This window comes from Myotis lucifugus, unplaced genomic scaffold (assembly GCF_000147115.1).
Source record: "Myotis lucifugus unplaced genomic scaffold, Myoluc2.0 scaffold_103, whole genome shotgun sequence".
Lineage (NCBI taxonomy): Eukaryota > Metazoa > Chordata > Mammalia > Chiroptera > Vespertilionidae > Myotis > Myotis lucifugus.
This window is the reverse complement of record NW_005871151.1, coordinates 3288096-3315939: the sequence shown is the minus strand read 5'-3', so window position 1 is coordinate 3315939 and position 27844 is coordinate 3288096. Positions and strand designations below refer to the sequence as shown.

The 27844-nt window shown below is 37.3% G+C and overlaps 1 protein-coding gene across 1 annotated transcript in view; it reads left to right on the top strand.

Annotated features, from left to right (window-relative positions):
* POLR3B (RNA polymerase III subunit B) overlaps window positions 1-27844 on the top strand; it is a 103187-nt gene that overhangs the window by 1189 nt on the left and 74154 nt on the right. Inside the window, 9 exon segments of the mRNA XM_006092734.3 lie at window positions 3069-3101; window positions 4234-4290; window positions 4373-4437; window positions 5597-5672; window positions 8301-8401; window positions 12578-12669; window positions 13836-13953; window positions 15822-15930; window positions 23660-23782. Coding sequence (XP_006092796.1) covers window positions 3069-3101; window positions 4234-4290; window positions 4373-4437; window positions 5597-5672; window positions 8301-8401; window positions 12578-12669; window positions 13836-13953; window positions 15822-15930; window positions 23660-23782 — 774 coding nt within the window.

Below are 27844 nucleotides of genomic sequence, written 5' to 3'. Positions count from 1 at the left end.
GAAGAACTGAAACAAGCACTAGAGTGGAGGAGAGGAGAGGAGATACGAAGATGCGGGATGGGCACAGCTCCAGGTTATGAGAAGTTTTCTCAGACTTCTCACCTGAAGGAGCAATGAGATGCTGTCGGAGGGTTTAAGCAGGAAAGTGGCATGATGGGTGAACGCTCGGATTATGAAAACCTCTTTATAATCATTTGGCTGATGAATGAGATCGGATGACTATCAGCCCCTCAGATCACGTCAGGAAGAGCCTGCAGGAAACACTGCTGGTCGTTAACCGGGCAATACTGGATTTTTGTTCTTGAAGAGTTGGTAGGAAGAGCCAGCATTTACTGAGCACTTCGTATGTGCCGGGCTCTGCCAACCCAGCATGCATGGTTATTTAATTCTCTGAAATAAGTACTGTGCCCACCCCATGCCAGTGAAAGTTTTTGAGGCCCAGAGAGGTTTAAGTAACCCGTCAGAAGGCTGGTGAGGGGCTGATCTGGAATTTGGACTCTTGCAGTCTTGACTCCTGAGTCCTCATCTTTCATTGCCGAGGAACTAAAACGGCCGTTGGAGTCGTCTGACTCAGGAATGGCCCCCCCAGCATCCCATCCACCATCCATCCCATCTTCAGGGTCCTGCCTACTAAGACTCAAATCTGAAACGTCATTCCCGCAGTTCTCCAAGTCTGAACCACTGTCATCTATTGCTTCCCAGGCTCTTAACTTCTCGCAGGCCTGTCTCTCTGCTCGGTGGCAACAACCATCAGTTTAAACACACAGATATGATCATGCTGCTCTGTTGGTTAAGCTTCTTCGGTCTCTTCCCATTGCTCTTAGGGTAAAATCTAGTGTTTACGATGTTTATAAGGCCTTCCTCAGTCTGGCCACTGTTAGCTTTCCTGGCCTCTCTCTCCCTCATTACCTTCACTACCTGCTTCCCCTGAGATATTTCTATTCTTCTCATTTAGTTCCTTTTGATCTTTCTCTCATTCCTCTGTAGATGTATATGCAATAAAATACAGGAGTACTGAGTGTTCTGATCATCAGTGTTGACAGTTATGGATTCCCAAGTAACCACCACCCAATACAAAATGGAGAATATTTCCATCACTCCAGAAAGTTCCCTTTTCAGTCTGTCTCTACCCCCGTCCTTTGATTTCTATCATATAGATTAGTTTTGCCTGATTCCCTCTTTTTTTTTTTTTTTTTTTAAGACTCAATTTTATTTAGAGCTTTTTAGGTTCACAGTGAAATTGAGAGGAAGGTACAGAGATCTCTCATATGCCCCACACCCCCTTCCTTTTTTTCTTGAAAAATGTTTTTACTTTCTCCTGGTTGCCTCCTTCCTTGGCTTAACTTCCCTCTTCATAGTCTCCTTTGCTAGATCTGCCTTCTAAATATTGGAAGGTTCTTGATGTTCTCCATCTACACCCCTTAGGGAAGCTCATCCATTACGTGGCTATAATTCCCATCTGTTTGCTGACCTCTTCCTAATGTGTATCTCCAGGCCACTCTCTTCCCAAGTTCCAGACTCATATTTGTTGTCTATTTGACATCTCCACCTCAGTGTCTAGTGCAGGGGTGGGCAAACTTTTTGACTCGAGGGCCACAATGGGTTCTTAAACTGGACCGGAGGGCCGGAACAAAAGCATGGATGGAGTGTTTGTGTGAACTAATATAAATTCAAAGTAAACATCATTACATAAAAGGGTACGGTCTTTTTTTTTTTTTTTAGTTTTATTCATTTCAAACGGGCCGGATCCGGCCCGCAGGCCGTAGTTTGCCCACGGCTGGTCTAGTGGATATCTTAAACTAAGCATGCCCCCAACCAACCTCCTAATAGCCCCTCCACACTTTAAACCTGCTGCTCTTGACAGCATCCCTGCTTCCTCCTCTCCATAAATGGCAACTCTAAGGTATCAATCTTGACTCCTCTTTCTCTCAGAGTCTCTATCTAATCTATCAAGGCCTGTTGGCTTGAACTTCACATTGAGTCTCCTAGCTAACAATTTCTCACTATTTCTACTGTTATCAGCCTGGAGTATTGCAGTGGACTTTTATTTATTTTTAAAAAAATATATTTTATTGATTTTTTTACAGAGAGGAAGGGAGAGGGATAGAGAGTTAGAAACATCGATGAGAGAGAAACATCAATCAGCTGCCTCCTGCACACCCCCTACTGGGGATGTGCCCACAACGGGTACATGCCCTTGACCGGAATCGTGCAGTGGACTTTTAAATGGTCTCCCTGCTTCTAACTTGTCTTTCCTCAGGTCAGCAGTTCGACCTATTATTTTAACCAATCCAGTCAAAATGAGTCACATCATCATGTCACTCTTTTGTTCAGAACCTTCCAATGCTTCTCATGTCAGAGTGAGGATCAAAAGTTTTGCAGTTGCTGCCAGGTCTAATGTGATTCTTAGGCCCTTATTCAGAAACAGCGTATTCTTACTTTAGACTCAGTTCTACCCATTTGTTAGATTTCCCATTAGCAGATTAGATGCCATTCATGAAGAGCCGTATCATGGTGGGCTACTTAAAACCTCAGCAAAGTATAAATAACAGGCCTAAGAACAAAAGAAGTGTAGCAGTTTGCAGCTGTTTAATGTAGAAGGTGAACGCTGTATGTGCCGTCCTTCTACCGCCCTGAGATGAGCTCTGACCATGCACTAGTTGACAGAAAGTGGGAGAGAGAAAGAACTCGAGAGACCTGGCCTCCCCACCAGACCCTCGGAAACTTGCTTTCCCTTTCTCAAACTGGCAGACCCACTTACTCAGGAAGTGTCATGAGAATAAGATAAAGTACTTGGGATCTTGAGTCATCAAGAGACTAAATCAGATTCTATTTAAGAAATCTGTTGTATACGTATGTGTTTATACATATATTTGTATGCACATATGCACATACATACCTGTGTGATTTCCATAAAAGTGATTACTATGTAAAAATTGTTGGTTTCATTTTGATTTACTTTCTTTTACTTATTGTGATAAAGTGAGTCATTTATGGTACATTAAAATAACATAAAAATATGTGGTTGCCGGCACACATACTGACAAGCTTACTATTTTGATTCATAGGAAAAATGGAGGCTGCTTCCAGCATTTTTAAAGGTAATGAATCTTTAGTAATCATTAATTTTCTGATGAAAAGTCAAGAAATAAGCCTCTTGTTAAGATTAAATTTTTATCACCATTATTTTACTATATACAATTGTGTATATTGCTAGGTTTGGGAAATACAAGGAATTATAAGGCAGTATTTCTGCTAGTTGGGGGAGTGGTAATCTAATTTTAGAGAGGAAGTAGTATACATTGTAGCGTGGCAGATCAGAAGAGACTATTAAGTCCAAGGGGTGGAAACGAGGAAGGTAGACCTCATCATTATAAGGTTGAATTTTTCCCCCCCAACAATCAGGGCTACTTTAAAATATGGGATGGTTGTTTTGTAAGCCAGTGAGATGCCTAATAAGGAAGTATAATTAAAACAAAACTTCTATGACTATCTGTCAAGAAAGTTCTAGAAGTGTTGAACTAATTGTGTTTGAAGATTAACGTAAAGAAATTGAACATGTATAGTCCTTTTAAATCATAAGATTTTGGAGTCTGTGTTTATTCACTATTTTCCGCAGCAGTACACAGCACTATCTGTGTACAGTTATTACTGACTTCTGAAATAAAAGGAAGGCGCTGCTAGTTGGTATCTGATCTTGGGTTTGTTGAGTTTCACCTGCTTTCAGTATCAAATACAAGTATTTTAATAGAGATTCTTATTTTTCCTCCCTCATTCTTCTATAAAGTGATATGAAAGACCAGTTTGATGTGTGAAAATCATAAAATTGCCCAGGTAGGAGAAAGACAAAAAGTAAATGGGCATTGTTTGAGGGGGGAAGAGATGATATTATGCTCAATTGCTATATTTTTTTGAAAATTCAAAATATGCAGAGAAAATTCTACCTTATTTATTAGCTTGTGTGGAATTATTAGGTATATTCAAATACTTGTATCTTGATTTCCCAAAGTCAGGTTGCTTCTCAAGGAGGAAAATTTGAGGATATTCTAGTAAGATGGAGAAGAAATGGAATGAAGACATATAAATGTAAAGTTTTACTAAACAAAATTCATGAATTTTTTCCCATCACTTTGGTTTTAATACAGATTTGATGATTACCTATGATTAGAGTCTATTATATTATCTGCTAACCTACTTTTGTTGCTAATCTACTGTTTCCCCTTTTCTATTTAGGTGAAAGGCCTTGTAAAACAGCATATAGATTCATTCAACTATTTTATTAATGTAGAGGTAAGCATCAGATCTTAGAACTACACACAGCTAAGAATTAATTGAAAGCTAGTCTTTCCTAATGCTACTCTTTCCACCGCAGATAAAGAAGATCATGAAAGCCAATGAAAAGGTTACAAGTGATGCTGACCCCATGTGGTACCTAAAGTAAGAAATCTAACTATCAATTACTCTTTTGATACTTTGGATAATGTCTAACATTTTAAAAAGTGAATGTAGTTGCTACCAAAACTCTTTTTAATCTGTTTAATAAGTTAATTACCAAGTGTTCAATTTTTAATTGGTAAACTAACTACTAGTATAACACATAGCGTTATGATTAAGAAGTTACTAAAACTATTAGGGTTTTAAATTTTTAAAAACAATTTTAGACTTAAATAAAAATTACAGAAATAGTACAATGTTCCCATTTTATTCTTCACCCAGCTTCTGCTACTATTAACATCTTATATTATCTAGCACAATTAGCAAAACCAGGAAATTAGCATTGATACTATATTAGCAACAAATCTATAGATCTTATTTAAAGTTTTCCCACTAATGTCCTTTTTTCTGGTTCAGGGTTCGATTCAGGACCCCACAATATGTTTAATTGTCATGCCTCTTCACTCTCCTCCAGACTGACAGCTCCTTAAGCGTTCTTGGTCTTTCATGACCTTGACACTTTTGAGGAATTCTGATTGATTGTTTTATAGAAGTTCCTTTGATTTCTTTTGCACAAATGTGCATATGTATTTTTCTCCTTATATCCTCTTTTTTCTTATATGAATCATAGCATACTATAGATACTCTTTTGTACTTTTCATTAAGTATCATTTTAAGGCAGCTATGTTTCTAGTATTTTTGTAGAGATTTACACTATTTTTATTTTTTTAAATATTTTTATTGATTTCAGAGAGGAAGGGAAAGGGAGAGAGAGATAGAAACATCAGTGATGAGAGAGAATAATTAATTGGCTTCCTCCTGCACACCCCACAGTGGGGATTGAGCCCGCAACCTGGGCATGTGCCCTGACGGGAATTGAACCATGATTTCCTGATTCATAGTTCAACATTCAACCACTGAGCTGGCTGGGCTACACTGTTTTTTAAAAAGATATTCTGTTAGAGAGTACTTTCCCTCCTTTGTAAAGTTATATGTACTATCACTTTAAGAAGTTCTCCAATTATAATTTTTAATTTGTCATCCTTAGCAAGATAAACAATTGTCAAAGCATAATCCTGTATTTAGGAGGAAACTGTCATTTTTTGTTGTTTATATGTTCTTTAGAGAACTATAATTGGTAATGGAATAATTTGCTTTCCAGATATCTTAATATCTATGTTGGGCTTCCTGATGTTGAAGAAAGCTTCAATGTAACCAGACCAGTGTCCCCTCATGAGGTAATTTTAACCTTACTTTAATTGAATTTGTTTACTTTAACTCAAAGAGTCTGTGCCCTTAATAGATACTCTTGAAAGATGATTTAAAAACAGGTAAAAAAAAATCTCTTATGAGGCAGGTAACCAAAATAAACAAGCACTTATATAATACAGTACTATATTAGGAAACAGTTTTGTACTGTTTAGTTTATCATTTAATGTTATTAACTTGCACTGTTATATAACTGCCCTATTTATATTGTTTCTGAGCATTTTAGTGGTATCTCCCAGCCCCTTGCCAGCCACTTGTGCCTAGCATGGTGCTCTTTTTTGCAGAGATTACTTGCTTAGTGCATTTTTTGAGGGTCAGCAGGCATTGTGTTAGGGAATGGAGACCAAGGACCAAGAGCTCACAGTCTAATAGAAGAGGTGGATGAGAAGAAATCTAAATACCAGATTATTAACAGAGATGCAGACAGAGGGTTATAGAATAGGTCTGTTTATTGGCTTTTAACAGATACTAGACTTCTTTTCAAATTTTTCCACTTAATATCCAGACTTGGGAATTGATTCAGGGAATAAAATGATTTTTGTAGCTTTATCTGGTTTGTATTAATATAATGCTAAAATAGCAATTATGGAACATAGCACAGGAATCTTATTAAACAACAATTAAGGTGTTAGATTGTATGGTTGTCTGAGTAAGGTTACATAGGAAGTATGAACAAGTAACCAGACATTTTACATAAATAAATTTTGGTACTACTTAGTCACCAAATATTGAACATTTATTTTGTGTCTCAACATTGAGAGATACAAAAGAAATGAGACACACATTCTTCCTCAAGGAGTTCATACTCTTGTGGAGGGATTAAAATTATAAAACATGTGAAACGGAGACACCAGGGGTTACACACTTTGAATGTCTGGGATGATCAGGTAGGAAGGCAAATATGTGAAGTTGTACTGAGTAGGAAGTGGTGAGGACTGTGGGATATTGGAAGGTGTGTGCCCCAGTTTGGCTTTCCCCACCTCCCATTCCCTTTTGCTAAAACTTTCCAATTTTTTGAGAACTAAGCAGCCAGTTAGCAATTTCTAAGTTATCTAAACTGTATTACTATGAACAATAAACTGAGTCCAGAGAAAGGAGAAGACAAAGTAGTCTGAAGTAGTTCAAGAAGGCTGAGGCTACAATTGTCATTATAATTATTCTTTCTTATGTTGAAAAACATGTAAGTATTATTGTAATTAGAGAGGGTGTGGAGATTTCTTGGAGAGATTTTGACTCTTGGAGAATTGGGGAGAGTGGGAGAGCAGATGGGTGGGCGGTCATGGGACCCCCAGCAGGACTGGCGGGGTGCAGGTACTGCAGACTCCACCAGAGCAGTCCTACTCCTGCAATAGAGAGAGGCCGAGGGGGATGGAGGGGACTCACGGAAGTAGTTCGGGAACCTACAAAGTTTGGTTCCAATTCTTACAACATCTGTTGATTTTCATTTCCATTTGAAGGGATAAGTTTGTTAAAACCCACAAATGTTTGCCTATCATGGACATTACGTTGGTTTTATTAATAAAATTGAGATAATATTATATACTGTTCTATACTAGGCATAATTTTAAAAATACCTATTTATACTCTGAGGAATTAAAATTATTCTTATTCCCATTTTACATAGGAAGAGATGTAAAATTTAAGTGGTAGAACCAAGATTTAAGCACAGGCAATAGAATCCATACTTTGAACCACCATGCCACACTACCTTTGGTCTGATCTGAAGGAGGAGACTTGATCTAATTAAATATAAAATAAATAATTTCTATTGGTCAATAATAGGAATATCTAATATTTTAAAATTTCAGGCGCATTGATAAAGACTAGAAAAAGTTTAAATCTAACTATCTTTGGTTCAGTAGAAGCCACAGAGACAATTTAGCACCATAAATTGTAAGGTTGATGGTCAGAGAAATTTCTTTTGAGACTACAAGCCACCTGATGACCATCAATATAATAGGGAAGTCATTGGATGATTCTGATGAGGTTTCCTCTGTCTGATCAAGGCTCAGCAAAGGACATCATTTTGCGAGCCACATAAAACTCAGCAGCAATTTCTAAAGTTCCTCAAATGATTCAGCAATTATTAGAACGATGTGATGAATGATTTGTGCTATAATCTATTATTTGTTAAGGAATTTTGTGATCTAGTTTTGTTTATTTGGAGAATAAAAGGTAGTATAGTTTAAACTTATTAGTTTGTGTGTATGTATATATATGTGTGTGTGTGTACTTTAGTTATTATACTGGTTAACTGTTTTGAAAAAGGCAGCAACAAAGATATGGGAGCAGATTGGTGATCGCATCAGATCAGAGAGAAGAAAATCAGTACCAGATTTATTGTTTCATATCTGGGCTGGCAGGGGGTGGAGATGCTGTGGTGATGGCTAGATCTATAGCTGGTATCATTCTTCTCCAGGAGAAGGTAGGCTCATCATTCCCAGTGCCCTAAGGTAGCATATGTAATAGCTCAGTGTTCCATGGACAGATCCAAGTTCAACCTGAGCCATACTTCTACTAAAGAAGGAGCTCTTTGGAGCTCTCAGAACGTTTCTTTTCCAGAGAGGAGGAGCAGTGACTGTCTGAATCTGTTTTAGTGCCGCCTGCGGGACATGACATACTCTGCCCCCATTACAGTGGATATTGAATATACCCGGGGCAGCCAGAGGATCATCCGCAATGCTTTACCCATTGGCAGGTAAGAAATGATGTTGGTATTAGAGATACACTACCTGCATTCCAGCCCTGTGAGGTGTCCTCCAGCAACTAAAGTTCTCTTTGCCCATTTCCTCATCTGAAAAATGTGGGAAATGGTGCCTAGTTCATGGCTTATTTTCTGGATTCAGTGAGTCAGTAGATATAAAACACTTAAGCAGTATCCAGCACATATTTGTGGTTATTGTTTTTTAATTGTGAAATGTTTTCTATAAAGTTAAGGAAAATGCTTTCATTTCCTCTATAATACCAGGCTGTTAGGAAAACATTAGGTAAGAAAGCCTATCAATGAAGTCTCTGGACTGGTCTTCTTGGTGGATTCATGTATATCTTAAGTTTGATTTTCCTGGCCATTTAACTGTTTTTCATATAGCAGTATTTAAGGGAGAAGTTACTTATTTACCCAGAACAGATTTGGAAATGATCGCTAGCATTTTTGCAGTCTGCATGTCCTAACTAGAGAAATATATTGACTCTCCTGTAGAAATGGACAAAACCCACAATAATAATAATAATAATAATGGTTATGAATGATGTTGGACTTTAAACTTACTCCACATAATTCCCATTCAAGTTTTTTTCCTCCTTCAAAAGTGCTAAGAGCTTAATAAACAATCCATTAGTTCAACAAATATGCACCAACTTCTCATTATTTGTCATGCACTATGATGGTTGCTCAGGTAAATAGAAAGATAATCATATAGTTCTTGTCAGCTACACTCAGGCTACATGTGTTTTGATTGGAGTATTTTATCCATTTACCATTTAAGATTATTGATAGGTACATATTATAATGCCTGTTTTATTTTTTTAAATTTATTTTCCCTTTATTGATTAAGATATTACAAATGTGTCCTTATCCCCCCAATGTCCTCTCCTGTTTTATTTTTTATACCTATGTTTCTCTCTCTCTAAATCTATAATAATAAAAGCATAATATGCTAATTAGACCAGTCAGTTTTCTTGACAAAGCCAGGTCTGCGAGGCCAAGGCAAGCCACTGCGGCTGCGAGGGCCGAGCTCCTTGCACGAATTTCGTGCTTTGGGCCTCTAGTATATAAATAAAGTAAATAAGTAAATATAAACATATAAATATAAATAAATATATATGTATTCTTCCTCTTACAGCAGTCCCTTTAATGTTTCTTGCAATATTGGTTTGGTGGTAATAAACTTCTTTAGCTTTTTTTTTTGGTCTGAGAAGCTATTTCACCTTCACTTTTCAGTGATAGCCTTGCTGGACAGAGTAGTCTTGGTTTCAGATCCTTGCTTTTCATTACTTTGATTACTTCATGCCATTCCCTTCTGGCCTGTAGTATTTCTGTTGAAAAATCAGCTGACAGCCTTATGGAAACTCTCTCTCTTGCTGCCTTTAAGATTCTTTGTCTTTAATGTTTGCCATTTTAATTATGATGTGTCTTGATGTGGGTCTCTTTGGGTTCATTTTGATTGGGGCTTTGTGCTTCCTAAACTTGTGTGACTTTTTCCTTCACCAGGTTAGAAAAGTTCTGTCATTATTTCTTCAAACAGGTTCTCTAATCCCTTATTCACTTTTTTCTCCAACTGGCACCCCTATGATACAGATGTTCTGTTTCATGGTGTCCCAAAGTTCCCTTAATCCCTAGAGTGCCGGGGAGCGTGATCGCGCTCCTCCTGTCTTTCGCCAAAAGTGCCGGGAGTGTTATCAAAGCTTCGAAATGGCGTCCAGTTCTAAGTCTGCTTTTATTAGTGATGATGATATTGCTAAATATGTCAATGTAGTAAAGGTTTCCTTAAGTTTTTGAATATGTAACTTCATTTACTTGCGATTCATAATTTTTTTCCTAAACTGCTGTAAAATCAGTAAAAATGCTTGGCATTTTAGCATAGTCCTACGATATTGGTTGGCACTCAAAGGGTTAAACTGTCCTCATGCTTTTAAAGCATTTTTTTCTTTTTGCTGCTCTGATTGAGTGATTTTTTTTTCTACCTTCTAATTTGCTAATTCAATCCTCTTCTTCTAACCTACTATTAATTCCTTTCCAGTGTATTCTTTATTTCAGCTATTTTATTCTTCATTTTTGACTGGTTGTTTTTCATGGTTTCTGTGCCCTTTTTTATGCTGTTGAGCATTCTAATTACTTTATACTCTGTTTCTAATAAATTGCTTGCCTCCATTTCATTTAGCTCTTTTTCTGGAGATTTCTCCTGTTCTTTCATTTGGGGCCTGTTTTCTTGTTTCTCCATTTTTGCTGTTTCTTTGTGTTTGTTTCTGTGTATTGGATAAGACTGCTGTGCCTCCCAGTCTTGGTGAAGTGGACTTCTTGTGGGACCCGTGGTGTGTGTAGTCTCCTTGATCTTCTGAGCTGGGAGCACTAGGAATGTCCCTTGCTTGGATTAAATGGGCCCTCCTGTTATACTTGGGTCTTGATTGCTGTTGTTGCATTTGTGGTTGGGCTCAACCCCAACCACATCATGCCAACAGTTATATAGGTGCTGACAGAACAAATCAAGACAAAACAAGACTGAATTGAAAACAACACACACACACACACACACACACACACACACACACAACAACAACAACAACAACAAAAAGGACTAAAATAGAAAAAGAAAAGGAAAAAAAAGGATACTAAAATATATGAGGCCAAAAGAATTATAGGAGAAAAAAGAACCCAAAAAAGAAAATGTGAAAGGAAAAGAAATAGCATAAGATTAAAAAAGAAAAGAAAAAAAGAAATGAAATAATAATAATATTTTTTAAAAGTAACAATAATGAATAAATTAAAATATATAATAGGAAAAGAAAAATGGGAAAAGAAAACAGAAAAATTTAAAAAAAAGAGGAAAAATGAATAAAAGGAAAGAGATATGAAAAGAAAAAAATATTTGGATCTGCTATTTGTGGAGTTTGCTGGATTTTGCTCTGATGTTGTTGAATCAGGCCCCTTGATATTTTGGTGCTGGTCTCCTGATAGGTTCTCTGGTGCCAGCCAATGTTTCTTGCTGCCCCTGCCTGGCCTTTGGGCAACCTGACTGAAGCACTGGCAGGGCCGAGCTCCAAGTAGTCTGGTGGACGGGGCCTCCATAACCCAGAGGCTGGGGCTGCCTAGGGGCTCGCAGCTTGACTGTCCCTGTTCTGAGCTACTCTCCCTGCCTCCATGGAGCTGGGCTCTGTGTCCTGCCATGATGGTTTAAACAGACTCGTTTTGGGGGTGGTATATGTAGCTTGTAGAAGGGTGGTGGGTACTTCCTCTCCTTCCAATGCCTCAGCCCTGCCTGGCTCATTGGCACCTCCTTGCTACCTTCTACCTTCTCAAGCAGGAAGGGATAATAAATAAATCATCCCTGCTTAGCACTCCAGTCTTTCAATGTGTCTGACCACTGGGCAAGGCATCCGCCAAGGCTCTAACCAGGCCATTGTCAAAGTTCCCCACCCACCAGACCCAGCCACTGGTGTATAGATTTCCAGCCCAGAGCTGGTCCCCCTTTTCTCGGGTTGCTGCAGCCATTCTGCAGGTGGGGGAAGGCATGCCTCCCCTGCACCTAAGTGGGCAGGACCAATGCTCTTTCCTGGGCCACACTGTCCAGCCCCTTTCCTGCTCTCTGCCAAAAATTCTTCCGGAACTTTTGAGTTGTCCCTCCGATTCACTGCTGGGTGTGCGGGTCAGACCCCTCCCCGTCCCTGAATTCCACCATGTGGCTCTTCCTGCAGCACAGATCTGGGTGAACTTCCCAGGTGGGATGATGGCGGGGCGTTCTGGCCATTCCCTCCCGTGAGTCTCAGGCTTGGTCTCCTCCCACTGTGCCCCCGCCACGGCCTTCTCAGCCAGCGCTTATCCAGCCACCTCTCAGTGCCAGCACTCCTGGCTTTGTGACCAAGCTGCATCCTTCTCAGTCTCTCCAGCCTGTGGTTCCAGCCACCTGGAGGCGCCCATTGCTGGGGAAGCGGACGGGGGAAGCTACAGCCCCCTCCCCACCAAATACTGCAGTCCCTGGACCCTGACTCCTGGCAATGGGCCTCACGGCTCCTCCGCCAGGATAGCCCAAACTGCTCACCCCGCGTCCTTGCTCAGACACTCACAGGTACACCTGCCCTCGCACATGCTCACTCACACACTCACACACACCCAGTGACAATCTTTATGTGATAATTTCTTTTGTTTTATTTTAAACAGAATGCCCATAATGCTTCGTAGTTCAAACTGTGTTCTTACAGGGAAAACGCCAGCAGAATTTGCCAAACTGAATGAATGCCCTTTAGATCCAGGTATGTGTGAGTCCTTGGATTTGCTCCACTTCCTTTGTTTTTGTTTTTTGTTTTTCAACATTTTCCTTAAAACAATACCAGCCTTTCTGCTTTATACGAACTTTGATAAAATTTTGTTTACAAAACGTCCAGAAATTTGGTTTCAACTTTATTCTATTAGTCTATATTTCTAAAAAATATATTGTTTCCTCTTTTATTTCAGGTTTAAAACTTTAATACCCCAAGTATTTATTGCTGTGGTTTGTCAGTATTTTCTTTGTCTCTTTGCTCCAGGGTAATGCTCTTTTGGTGTACTTAAAAATTAAAAAATAATCTCACAAAGTTACTTATCTAGCTAGTTTGTAAAGACTCAAACATCTAATTTCAGGCTAGTTTAAATGCATTGCAGGGGGGAAATAAAAGTCTTCTGTTTAAATTTTTAAAAATCACATTTTTGTACCTGTTTTTAGGAAGTTTCTTTTATAAAGTTTCAAGCTTAGCACTTAACAGAAAGTTTCTTTTAATTCCTTAACTCATATTTCACACTGATTTAATTTATAGTTGCTTTAATCTACTTCCTTTAAAGTTGCATTGATGTAGACTCCCAGAAGGTTTTGGAAAGAAGTTAACAAAGAACGTGACTTTTAGACTATAATAAAATGTTGCATAAGTAAAATATATTGCCCTGTTTCTACTTTATTCTGAAGGTAAAATGAAGTCTCACTTTGTCATATTCTGAATTGTGTGCAAAAATATATATGGTAATATGAGTTTTATTGAGTATAGAATATTACAGAAACCTAGCTTACCATTATCACTGATTTGTTAGAAAACTTAGAGCAAATTTCAGTGTATATTGAAGATGATTAGCTATTTTTCTGCTTAAGAAACCTGCAGTCTAATTTATTTAACATAATTACTTGTATTCACCTCCTATATGTGTCAGGTGCTGGTGATGCGTAGACACTAAGATACATTTCCTGTCAAGAAGTTTATTATCTTGTGCTTCATTTTATGTAAAATCATGTGCTGACACTATCATTAATTAATAAAACAGCAAACCTCTTTGAATCAAGTGGTGGCCAAGTGCCATGAAGCAATGGAAGAATGATCTCTAATTCAGGAGATTACTAAAGCACACTGTTAGAAGACTAGATGGTGGAACTGTTCTTGTTTCCTTCGGGCAGGTGGCTACTTCATTGTTAAAGGAGTGGAGAAAGTTATTCTTATCCAAGAGCAGCTGTCTAAGAACAGGATTATTGTGGAGGCTGACAGAAAAGGGACAGTTGGTGCGTCAGTTACCAGGTATGGAAAGCAGAGATGGTGTTCTTAAGAAATATTGATAATTCCATTAATATCAAGTGGCTGTCGTTTGATATGGGGGTACCCAGTTATTTGTGTCTGATAATAGGCAGGGAAATATTTAAACTATCTGTATTGAACTTATTGTGTAACACTGTAAGCATAGAGTATTGATTTAAAATTTTCTGTGATGAATGTATGAGACATTGTTTGAAAGGCCGCTAGTTATTTTAAAAGTTGAATTTTATGTTAATTTGTAGCATTAAAGGAACTTTAAAAAAAATAAAAAATATTTCCAGATTTTTACATATGTATTCCAGATTATTTTTATTATTGATTATTTCTGTTGATATGAGACTATTTTACACTTAATATTTAATGAATTATTTCATGAACTTAACATCTTATTGTTAGTTTTTCAGACCAGTCTCTTTCACAGAATACTCATTTTTCTTTAATAGTATCCCTTATATTGCTACTGTAATTTTTTTTCCTCTGACTTATTATCATATGTAATTTGAATTTTGGAAGTTAATGGATTCTGGATATAAAAAATTTGTGACATAGTTAAGATGTCAGTATGTAGTAGAATTTTTCTTCTAACAACCTGTATTGAACTTCTTTTTTTTTTTTAATATATTTTATTGATTTTTTATAGAGAGGAAGGGAGAGAGATAGAGTCAGAAACATTGATGAGAGACAAACATCGAACAGCTGCCTCCTGCACACCCCCCACCGGGGATGTGCCCGCAACCAAGGCACATGCCCTTGACCGGAATCGAACCCGGGACCCTTCAGTCCGCAGGCCGGCGCTCTATCCACTGAGCCAAACCAGTCAGGGCAGTATTGAACTTCTTAACTCAGAGTTTCTTCATTTTTCTTTCTGATAGAGAGGCAACTAACAATAATGGCCATTTATTGAGCAGTGACTAGGAACCAGGCAGTATACTAGGTGCTTTACCTATGTTATTTGTCAGCTCAGTCCTCCAAGATAAGTGATATCTCTGTTTTATAGTTGAGTAACAGACCTTGAGTGCAGGTCACATCCATCATCAGAGGTAATAAGCATTTGAACCCAGATCTAATAATTCTACAATATGTCTTCCCACTGTTTGCAGTTTTGGAACCAGGGCAATCAGGATTTGAATCCTAAAGATTTTGTTTACTAGCTATGAGGTACTTGGGTGAGCAGTTACTTAGCTTCTCTGAGCCTTGGTTTCCTCATATGTAATTCGGAGGCAACACTTCAAAATAAGTTTTAGTATGTATGAGATTAGAGCTAATGTAAATAGATTGGTAAAGGTGCATACTATGTAGCTGATGATTAGTGTGTGTTACTTTTATGAATGAATAAAGTGTTGAAATGTTTTTGAATCCACTGGAAATTTTATAGTGAATAGAGATCTATAAGAGGAGATTGCCTTAGGTTTCTTGTTTTCTTCACAGTATACCCAGACTATAGGTATGTTTTATTGGATTATTAGTATACAAATTCATTTCTTCATAGTTTCTCATTATGGTACAGGCTCATTTTGGGGTTTTTCTCTTCAAATCTATAAAATTGATTGTGAATATATGCCCCACATTGGATCCAAGGAGTTCAGGTGGAATCAAAGTGAAGTAGGTCAAAATAAATTCACCCACAAAACTTCCACCATAATCTCAAAGCTAAAGAAACATTTATAGTGTTTAAAATGCAAGTGGCAGGGGCAGGAGAGGAGTTGGGCATCTTTAAAAAGCACCTATTAGATAGGACCTCACTGATTGTTATTGATCAGTTAAACCTTATTGATTGACATACATTTCTATTGCATGTTAGTAGCTTGAAACTAAATGGGGATGCAGTTTAACCAACTTGTATTTCCTTGTAGCTCTACCCATGAGAAAAAAAGCAGAACCAATATGGCTGTGAAACAAGGACGATTTTATTTGAGGCATAATACTTTATCAGAAGATATACCGATTGTAATTATATTTAAGGTAAGGTTGCAGGTATCTACTGAAAATTATAAAGACATTTTTAAAATTTTTACTTTTTTCAATTACAGTTGACATTCAATATTATATTGACTTCAGGTGTACAGCAGAGTGGTTAGACATTTATATAACTTACAAAGTGATCCCCACCTGGCACCATGCATAGTTATTATGACATCATTGGCTATATTCCCTATGCTATACTTTACATCCCGGTGACTACTTTGAAAATACCAATTTGTACTTCTTAATCTCTTCACCTTTTTCACACAGCCTCCAACGCCCATCCCATCTGGCAACCATCAGTTTGTTCTCTGTATCTGAGTCTTTTTTTCTGATTTTTCATATGTAATTAGAAATTTGGAGGATAACGAGTTAAGAATAGAGAGACTTGTAGTATGGACAAGTTGTCAATCATGTAATGCATTTTAAATGGAAAGCTAATAAGACCAGGGTTTATAAAAAATTCCAAAAGTACAAAAGGGTATATAGTGGTGAGTAAACCTCCCACCCACCTGTACCTAACCATGTAGTTCTCCGCCCAAAGACACCACTTGCTACTAGTTTCTTGTGCATCTCTCTAGAGCTCGTCTGTACATGTAGAAGCACATGAGTATATAATTTTATTTCTGTTGTTTTGTTTTTTATTTACATATATTTTACATCATTTTTCTCTCAGCTTTTCCTCTGTCCTTTTTTTTTTTTTTTGGTAACTTACATCTTGGCAATAGTGTTATGTTACTTCATACAGAGCTACTGTATTCTTTCCAACAAACTGTTCTATTTATAGCTGTACTATTATTTAACATTCTGCTATCAGTGGACATATCTCTTTCTATTACATAACTGCAGCAATATCATGTTGCACATGGGCAAGGACAACCGTAGGCTAAATTTCTAGTAGTGGAATTTTCTAGGTCAAAGAGTATGGACCAAGTTCATTGTTCTGTTTTATGGACTTCTGGACTCTAGCGCGTTTCTGCATAAATATTAATCTTCGATTTACAACTGATTTCCCCTCCACCCACAGCTTGTTTGTGAATTGTTGGCTTAGAATCCAAAATTTTTCCCATAGAAATAATGTCTAAATGTTATCTTCTCAGGTAATTGTATAGTAGCTCATTTAATCTTCTCTGAGACTTAAATATTATTTCCATTCTCTGAACAGTTAAATTATAGTATTAGTATTTAGCAAAACAGAAAACTAGTTGACATTATATCATACAGTTGGTCCTCGGTATTCACAGATTCTATATTTTCCAATTCTTCTACTTGCTAAAATTTATTTGTAACTGCAAATCAGTATTTGTGGTGCTTTTACAATTATTTATGGGCATGCACATACACAGAACAATGAAAAATTTCAGTCACCCAACAGGCACATTCCCAGCCGAGGTCAAACAAGGCAACACTGATTTCTCATTTCAGCTCTCATACTGTTAAAAGGTGCCCTTTTTTCTGTCTAGTGTTATGTTTTTCACATTTTTGTACCTCTTGTTAGAGATTTTGCTGTTTAAAATGACCCCCAAGCATAGTGCTGAAGTGTCTCTAAGCGCAAGAAGGCTATGATGTGCTTTATAGAGAAAATATTTGTTAGATAAGCTTTGTTCAGGCATGAGTGCTCTTGGCTGTGACTTCAGTGTAAATGAATCACACACACACATGTAAAATAAGGTATCTTTAAATAGAAACATACATAGGTTCTGTATTAATCAGTTGAAGAAAATTTAACCAGAGGTTCACAAGAACCTGTTTCCCCCAGGAGCAGTGCTTCTTCATTAATTCAGTGTTTTCGGCAACTTTGTAAAACATAGCTACTGTGGATAATGATGATCTACTGTATATGGGTATTAAATGAATCTTGATGACTAGGTTGACTAAAATAAAGAGCTCAGATGATCACAGTACCCAGTGCAATCTCTTATGTACATAGTGGTGTTTAGTAAAGAAAATTTTATGTAACCATGTAGAATCACATCTCCAGCAGAGGGCAGTATGCTCCCATGCATCAAAAGGAATTATTTGAAAGGTTTTGATGCTTGAAGATGCACAGGACTACCTACCTACCTTCCTTACACCAGAAATTATAAATTAATTATAATGCATGTAATCTTTTATCACTCACATGGAAATTGCATCACTAGACACATGCATTAAAATCAGAAGATACATATTAACTGCTTTTTTTTTTTTTTTTTGCTAGGTGACATGCTTGATAAGAGTTTCTTCTGTCAAATTTATTTAATGTTTATTCTGTAAATGTAGCTGACTTAAATCCTTTTATAATGGGCTATTAATTAACAGTGTACATTTTTATGTAACCAGTAGTTGAGATTTCAAACTTCTTCCTTTCTGGTTATAGTAAAACAATCCTTACATTGTAAAAATTTAAAGCCACTGAAAAGTATTACTATATTTTGGGGTATATTTTTTCTGACCTCTTTTTCCTTGTAATATACACATCCATTTTATTTTTCTCACTTAACAATGAATTGTGTATATATTGATTTCAAAGAGGAAGGGAGAGGGAGATAGAGATAGAGATAGAAACATCAATTATGAGAGAGAATCCTACTGGGGATCAAGCACTCAACTTGAGCACGTACCGTTGCCTGGAATCAAACCCGGGATCCTCCAGTCCGCAGGCCAATGCTCTATCCACTGAGCCAAACCAGCTAGGGCTGTGAGTAGTTTTTGATGTTTGTAAATATGAGTCTACATCATTGCTTTTAGCAGGTATTATATAGAAATTGCATATGTGTGATATAATATATTTAACCAATTTCCTGTAGTTAGACATTCAGGTATCACCCCTTCTCCCCCAAGTTTTCTCTCTTATACACAACCCTGCATGTCCTTATATATACATGTTTGTGCATGTTGCTGATTATTTTGTGAGACTTAATTCCTGGGAATGGATTACATCTTTAAAAAAACAACTTGGTATATGTTGACACATTTTTCTTCTGAAATGTATCCATTACATTCTATGTATAATGTGTATTATACATAGTGTATCATCAATATATAAGAATTAAACATTTTAAAATTTCCAGACTTTTCAGTTTAAATATTCAGTTCAAATTTCAGTCACTTTTTTTGGTTTCCTACTATAGGGATATTTTAATAATTCAGTGGAAACTTGTTTGATAACCACTATTTAGACTTTCCCTCTGGGAGGTAGATTGGGTAATGGGTAGATTAGCTGTGTGACATTGGGCAAGTTTCCTAATCTCTTTGGGTCTTAGATAATTTTTTTTTAAAATAAATTTTATTGATTTTTACAGAGAAGAAGGGAGAGAGATAGAGAGTTAGAAACATCGATGAGAGAGGAACATCGATCAGCTGCCTCTTGCACACTCCCTACTGGGTATGTGCCCGCAACCAAGGTATATGCCCTTGACCAGAATTGAACCTGGGACCCTTGAGTCCTCAGGCCAACGCTCTATCCATTGAGCCAAACAGGTTAGGGCGATAATTCACTTTTAAGTGAGAATTTCACCTAAGAGGGTAGTGGTGAAGAACAAATGATATCATGTGTTTTTTTAAAGCTAAGACAACCCAAAAAGAGGATGCTTTTTCTCCTTCCTTAGTCCTCCTTACACATTTGATGCCAGAAGTCCAGGAAAATAAACTGGATGCCAGAAAAGTCACATCATTTCTCTTTTTGTGTTCTGTGGCCTTAGCACAGACCTTGACAGTCATTAGGACTTGATGGTTGTTGATTGTAACCAACAATTGGCTAAAAGTGACAGAAACAGCAGGGTTTTAGAGTCCATGCTGAGTCTGAATATGATGGATAAAGCTTTTAAGACCTAGATCAGCCTTATTTATGGACTTGAATCACTACAAAGGTTCTCCTGCCCATGAATCTTCCCCACTTTGCATTTTGTATTCTCAAGTATTCAGCAGTTGTGCTATGATGGCATCTGCAGTCTGAAAGTTTTTGTGGAAAAGATCAAATTTCAGGGTGTGCTGGGCATTGTATTGTTTCTTGGAAGCCAACTTATATTGAAATTTTTGATCTTTAAAGAGGAAAAATCACACAATTAAAGAGGGCTATCACAGTTCTTTTATTTTCTGCCAGGACTCCTTTTGGTAATATTAAGTTGACTTCTGTCTACTGTGAGGAAAAATTAGAGATTACTGAATATTAGATGTTTTAAGAAGTTATTCCCTTTCCCTCCTTCACATTATATATTCAGCATATCACCATTTGCCTGCATATCATTCTCTTCTGTTCATTAGTATTCTTTTTATCTCTTAAAAGTCACACTTTTAATCACACTCAGTAGATGTTCAAGGAGACTGCCACTTTTTAAAGAACATGTCTCCTTATTTTTGTTCTTTTTGCTGATTGCTAGACTGCTGTTTTTTCATAAGGTTATTATATAGCATTCACTTTTGACTTAAATTAGGTGAAATGATTTCAGCTATCTAGAGTACAAAGAGCTCCATGTAAAGCTAGTTTTCAGATGTCTAAATTATGTCTGTAAAGCAAAATGGTTGGCCATTTTGCTGTCGTTTCCATAGCAATATGCCTTTTATTTGTAGCTGTGACTTCTGAAGGCTAAGTAGTCATAAAGTCATTTTGGAACTGGAGCACTTTTGATGATACCCGACTGAGTTATCACCCTGTATTTCAGATACAGGAAGAGTTTGGTTCTTTTAGAGAAAAGCTTTGCCACTGATCATTCTTTCTGCACATATGTTGTTACTAGTATTTAGCATGTGTTTGGCATATCTTTGCTTCATAACTAAGACATACTTGGAGAGCTTAGAAATATTTAGGTCCATGTTAGGCCACTTGAGAATTTTATGCAATTATAAAATTACTCCTTAGATTCAGCATCAGGGCAACTTGAAGTGGCAATTCATATGTTAAATGAGAATGGACTTTTATTACATACCAAAATAGGCAATCAAGTATGTAGTCTTTTTCACTTGGAAATTACTGAACTAATTATTAAGATAATCTGGGTGGCTTTAGTTCAGATGTTTTAGATATTAATGTACTCCAAGAAAGGGGGTTGATCCAGAAAACTACTTCCATTTCAGCTCTAGGACTCAATTTGTCTCAGTGAGACCATTTTCTAGTCTCATTTTGCAGGCTTCATTTGGTATCTGTCCTTTATAGATCTCTTTTAGTGTTTGGGCTTTCCTCTGAGAAGTGATGTGCATTAGTCACATCTAGAGATTTTAGAGAAAAAAGAAAGATGGAAGAAAAGGAGGAGGAAGAGAAGGGAGGCAGAAGGTTACTTACCAAACTTAGCCGTAAATGATGCCACTAGCATCTCCCCTCCAGAGAGACCACTTCTCCAGAATCTTCCTTTCTGCCGAGTTTATAGCTCAGTGCCATAACTCCCAGGCTCCTCAAAGGAGGAGAGCCCAGCTGCTGCTGTCTTGGCTCAATCATTATATATACAACTTTCATAAAGAATTATGTACTGACTGAACACATTTAAAAATATTTTTTTTTTATTGATTTCAGAGAGGAAGGGAGAGGGAGAGAGAGATAGAAACATCAATGATGAGAGGATCATCTGTTGGCTGCCTCCTGCATGCCCCCTACTGGGGGTCGAGCCCACAACCCGGGCATGTGCCCTGACTGGGAATCAAACCATGACCTCCTGGTTCATGGGTCCACGCTCAACCACTGACGCATGCTGGCTGGGCCTGACTGAATAAATTAAAAGAAAATATATTTTGAAACTTGTTCTGCTATGAACAGAAATGACATCTTTTTACTATGCTGTTTGTTTTTAAGTTAAGCTTCCAATGCATAATAAATTTGCAATGGATAAATAAAATTAGGAGTGATAATTTTTTTAGGATTACACTTCTTTAATCTGTGAAAGGCTATGTGTTTTAATGAATGTCTAGTGTCCATTTTAATAAATGCAAAGTAGAGATAAAAGTATGCAAAAATTATAATACAAAAAGATTTGTATCCTGAGAACTTCGTTGTTTGTTCACTGAACAAAAACATTTTGAATAAGTTATAACTTAAAAAATGTTTTTAAGTTTAAATGCGAATGTAATTCCAAAATTTGGTCTATTAGTTATCTGTCCTAGGTAACAAATTATAGCACAGTTTCTGTTGGTTGGGGATTTGGGAGTTGCTTGGCTGGGTGGTTCTGACTCAGAGTCTTTCATGAGTCAAGATATCAGCCAAGGCTACAGTTATCTGAAGGCTGAATTAGAGCTGGTGGGTCCCCTTCCATGATGGCTCACCACATGGCAGTTGGCATCAGCACCAGACCTTTCCATAGATTGCTCGAGTGTCTTCATGACATGACTCTGGCTTCCCCCCGAGGAGCACTGTGAGAGGCAGAAAGCAGGAAGCTACAGTGCCTTTTATGACCAAGGCTCCAAAGTCACATATTGTCACTTCCACTTTTCTTCTGGAGAGGTGAGTCATTAAGTTTGGCTTACACTCAGGGACAGGAGAATTAGTCTTCACCTTTTGAAGAGAGTGTCAAAGAATTGGTGAATATTTTTTAAACCACTACAGTTGGCCGGAAAGGGACATAAGCATATATTTAGCTCCCTGCAAAAACTTCAAAACTTTCAGTAAGTTTACCTCTGATCCTAAAGTATCCACGTCAAATTTACAGACTGCAGACTAAAATTCAATTGTAGAATTTTGAGCTGAATGGGACCTAGTTGTGCCCTCTTGTTACAGAAATGAGAAAACAGGTGGAAGAGGCGACATGATAGCAGTGGTTATAAGGTTTGTTGACATTACTTTAGGACGGACACCTCAGGGAGGTGCCCTTTCCATTGTATTCAGGGTAATGTTCTTGAAGGTCTGCATTGGACCTTGGGATTCAACTTAACCTCTCTCTCTCAGGAAGAACTGAGAAACAGAGGATCAAAACCTAACGAGACAGTTACTCCTGGTTCTGTTTCACTACATAGCTAAAGGAAGAATTTTAATGCAAACATAACTTTCCCCCTAACTTCTAAGAAGCAGATTATTTCTCTGCCAAAGGGAAGGTTAGTGCAATTATGCTGTATTTCTTGATATGGCAGAATTCCAGGCAAGTGTGTGAAGGAGTGAGCCTTCTCACCATATGGAATCTACAAAGACCTGCATTGCTGCTGCCACCTTGAAACACTTAAGATAAGTGGGTTTCTTAAACCTGTTAAGTGTGTTCTTAGTTTTTAAACGATCACTTTTAAAACCTGCATAAAGTATAGCTTAGTATCTAGAAGAGTGAGGTAAAACATCCCTTAGGAAAAATTCTTTTAGCCTGAATGTGAATTTTGACACTTTTCAGAAATATCATTCTTTTGACAAAGCTAATTGGGGTTCTGTTTATTTTCAGCATTGCACATTTTCTGATTTGCTCTTTGGCTATTTTTTTTTTAATTTTTTCTTTTTTTTTTTTTTCAGTTTGCCTTTGTAATTGTGACCAGTGTCTCCACTGTATCTCTTCGCCTCCTTTTTTTCATGATGAAACTCATAGAATATTTATAAATTTTAGAAGATAGTACACACGCAAAAAGTGCTTGAGAATGTTTGTTTTCCTCTTCCTAATCAAAATTTCTGTTTCAGGTTCTTCTGCAGCTTGGGCTTTGGCTGCCAATGCCAGATGGCACCATTTCTGAGGAAAGAGCTAGCTTTTGCTTAGAAGTAATACCCACAAACAATGCCAAATTAGCATAAGCAAATGTCAGTGAGTTAACACAAAGCCAACACTCTTTCTCTCCTTTCTTTCCTTCCTAGGCCATGGGTGTTGAGTGTGACCAAGAAATTGTGCAGATGATTGGAACAGAGGAGCACGTGATGGCAGCCTTTGGGCCCAGTTTGGAAGAATGCCAGAAAGCTCAGATTTTCACACAGATGCAGGTGTGTCTTTTCATGTTGTCCTTTGCTATGAGAGGGAATTGGAGATTTAATGCTGCTCATTGATAAAGCATGGGATGCAGTGACTTTGGGGGCATAGGTTTGGGAGGGGTATTGGGGAGATGGGAGGAGTAATAGAGAAGCATCTCTGACTCATTTATTTAGGGATTGGAGGAAGAAGTGGGCCTAGACAAATCATCAGCCTATGGTGCCTAACTTAGAAGGGGCAATATGTGGCCAAGAGGCCTTTGTTCTGATATGATAGGAAGTACTCTTTTTTCCTTATTTGCCTGCGTTAAATCTTTTATAAAACTACAGCAACTCTAGTGTAGACGGCTTTTTTTTTGCATTTCTCTTTCTTATCCATTTTTACTCCCTACTTCTAATTGCTTTTGACATCTAGTTGTATGTGATTTCTATACCTTTTCCTTAATTCCCAGTGTTATCAGCAAGATCAGACCAGATCAGAGACCCCTTTGCCACTGCAGAGCCTTCATTGACCTGCTGAGGCACTCCTAGTTGGAACCTGGGGATTTTAGGACAAGACACAAAGATGAAGATAGGGATATATAGATATATCCCTATCCCACACTTACATATATACACATATATGTATATGTGTGTGTGTGTGTACTTAGAATTCTTAGTACAACATTTGTAAAGTGCTTTGCTAAGTGGAAGTCAATGGTGACATCCTTGGGAGCCATCCTGCGAGGTGGGAATTCCCTGCTATAGAGGCACATATCAGTGAGTTAACACAAAGTGAGTTAATACTCAGGAACTGGTTCAGTTTGAAGGAGATACACTCTATCTTTTAAAGCTGTGTAATGCTCTGGAAGAGCAATTTGCCCTAAGGATACCCCAGCTTTTTATTGATCCATATGTATGTTGTCTATTCTGTGGATTACTTGTAACAAGGTATAGATTCTAGGCTTCTTTTTTCTTGTCACCTAGGATGCTTGTAGAGATAGCATTTTCCCACTTATATCAGTTAGTGTGTGCTCTGAAAAAATCAAACTCATCTTGATATTTTCAAAGACTGAGTCTATCATTTAGGAGGTTAATATCATATGTAAGTACGTGTAATTCCAAAGCACAAATCAGTAGCGATTATTCTCATCACCACCTTCCTCATTTTCTGCAGTTAGTTAATAGTTGACTCTAATTATTGGGCAAGAAAAGTGGTTGGGATTTAGGAGATTCTATTTTGGGTCTTTACTAAAAATAAAATATTTAGTGAACACGAGTCTTTGTAACAAACTGAAATTATATTATCCAAGGGTTCCTAGAACATGAAGAGGAAAATGTTAAGAAATAACTCAGGGACAGGTTCAGTGAAAGGAGATATACTCTATCTTTTAAAGCTGTGTAATGCCCTGGAAGAGCAATTTGCCTTAATGATACCCCAGTGGATTCAATGAGATCTATTATTCATTTTATTACACACATCATCATTGGTGGTCACATAACCCTAACATCATAAAGCTGTTTGAGCAGGGGCTAACAGTGGGTTGGAAAATTACTCATTTATTTCTCTTAAATAGGTACTGACAGAAAATTTTAGCTAACTGAATCAGAGAAGTTACAGATGATGTATTATAGACTTGTATACTTGAAACCTATGTAATTTTATTAACCTATTTCTCCCCAGTAAATTCAATAAAACGGAAGAAAAAGATGAGAGCAATATATAGTTAGTTAACAAGAAAGACAAATGTTTCTAACATGAGAAAAACAAACAGGAAGTTTAAATTTGAGATGGCTTGTACTCTATGCTAGATTAAGACATAGCTTAATTATTTGCTATTAATAAAAGGTTATAGAGATACAAGTAATCCAAAATGGTTAAGTTGAACATATACTAGGAGTTAGGGCAACATGAATATCTTATGTTATTCTAAATGAAAATGTAACAAGTACACTTTATCTTATGTAATAGAATTTTTGATGACATGACATTTTAGTGGATTGCTTAAAACCAGTGTTTTGTTTTTAATGCCTCCCTTTTAGTCTCACCTCCTTTTTCTTCTGCTCACAAAGCCTTTTTGCTCTATATTGGTTACGTACATTTTATATTATCCTTGCCAAGGGATCTGGTATGTAGAGAAATGATTTATTCCCTTTTGGGGAAGATTGGATGCATCTTGTCCTATTTGTAAATTGACTGGGCTCTTACCCTCACACTATGAAACCCTGGTAACGTTATTGGGTATTCTAGGGAAAAGGTGACTTTCTGTTACATTAGAAGTAGTACCAGGTGCCCCTGTGTTCTTTTGTTTCTTCCTCAAAAAGTGAAGAGCCTTTAGCCTTTTCCCCAAGGGAATTGGAAGAGCAAAATTTAATGAAGACAGCTCAGTTTAGGGAAAACCCAATTGCCCATCTATTCCTGGACACCCCCCTACCTCCCCTCCCCCACTGCTGAGTTAATTAGTTACTTAGTTACTACTTACGGCTAGGTTACTGCCACAAGTATTTACAGGGTCTTAGTTAATCTTATGTTCTAATGGCCTTTTAATAGGGAAGATCCTAGTTTGATGCCCAAATCTTATCACAGAGGAGTTCCAGGCACTGTACTTGTCATTAGGAATCAAAGAAAAAGATGACACCACATTTAGTAGGAGAGAGACCTACATGTAAATAGACAGTTAAAATGTAGTGTTATCTGAATGCTAATGAAAGTACTCCATTTTTCATATGTAAGGAATTAAAATAGAAAAAGGAGTGGGGTTACGAAAGGCTTCAAAGAGGAAGTGATACCTCATCTAGGTTTGAAGCATGGAAAAGAAATTTCTCAGGCAGGTAATTGGGGATAGGACTTTTAGGATAAAGAATCAGGAATCCTGCCGAAACCGGTTTGGCTCAGTGGATAGAGCGTCGGCCTGCGGACTGAAGGGTCCCAGGTTCGATTCCGGTCAAGGGCATGTACCTGGGTTGCGGGCACATCACATCCCCAGTGGGAGATGTGCAGGAGGCAGCTGATCGATGTTTCTAACTCTCTATCTCTCTCACTTCCTCTCTGTAAAAAATCAATAAAATATATTTAAAAAAAAAAAAAAAGAATCAGGAATCCCAACTTTTTCTTCTTACTAACTGAAAGTCAGTGTAAAAAAGAAAAATGCATTGTTACAAAGTAATAAGAACCACATGATCCTCTTCTTTAAAAGCTTTTTATTAAAACATTTTAACATATACAGAATATACAGATATTCTGTATATGAGCCCTCATGTACCTGTCATCTAGCTTCAACAATTATAAACATTTTGCCATTCTTGTTTCATCTAATCTCCACTTACACTCCTCTTTCATTACTTGATTAGCTTTCAATATTTCATTTTTAAGTAAACTTCAGATATACTAAAATGTACCAGTTCTAATCATATAATTTTTGTACGATATAAAATATTGTCATTACCTCAGAAAGTTTCCTCATGCCCCTTCCTAGTCAGTTTTTGTCTACAATCTCTGATTTCACCCCCACTGTTTTAATTTTTTTCACCATAGGTTAGTTTTGCCTGTTCTAGGACTTTATATATATGGAATTATGCAATATATACTTTTTTGTGTCCAGCTTCTTTTGGCTGAGCATACTCTTTGATATTGGTCCAAGTTGTTCCTTTTTATGTCATTTATTCATGTGGTTTATGTCTTTTTATTGCTGAGTAGTATTCCATTGTATGAATATACCACAGTTTGTCCTTTCCTGTTAATGGACATTTGGTTTCACTCTGGCTATTGTGAATAACATTGCTATAAGCATTCCTGTGTAAGTATTTGCCTGGACAGGTTAGTATTTTTCTTGGATAAATACCTAGGAATAGAATTGCTGGATCAAAGAAGTTGTGTCTATGACTTTTATAAAATTGGAACTACCAAATCTTTTTCCAAAGTGACTACCATTTTGCAGTCCCACCAGCAATGTATGAGAGTTCTGATTACTTCACATCGTCATCAACATTTGGTGTTGTCAGTCTTTTTAATTTTAGCCATTTTGGTGGTATCTCCAAACAGGTTTTAATATGTGTTTCCCAGATGACTAATGACATTGAACACTTTTCATGTGCTAT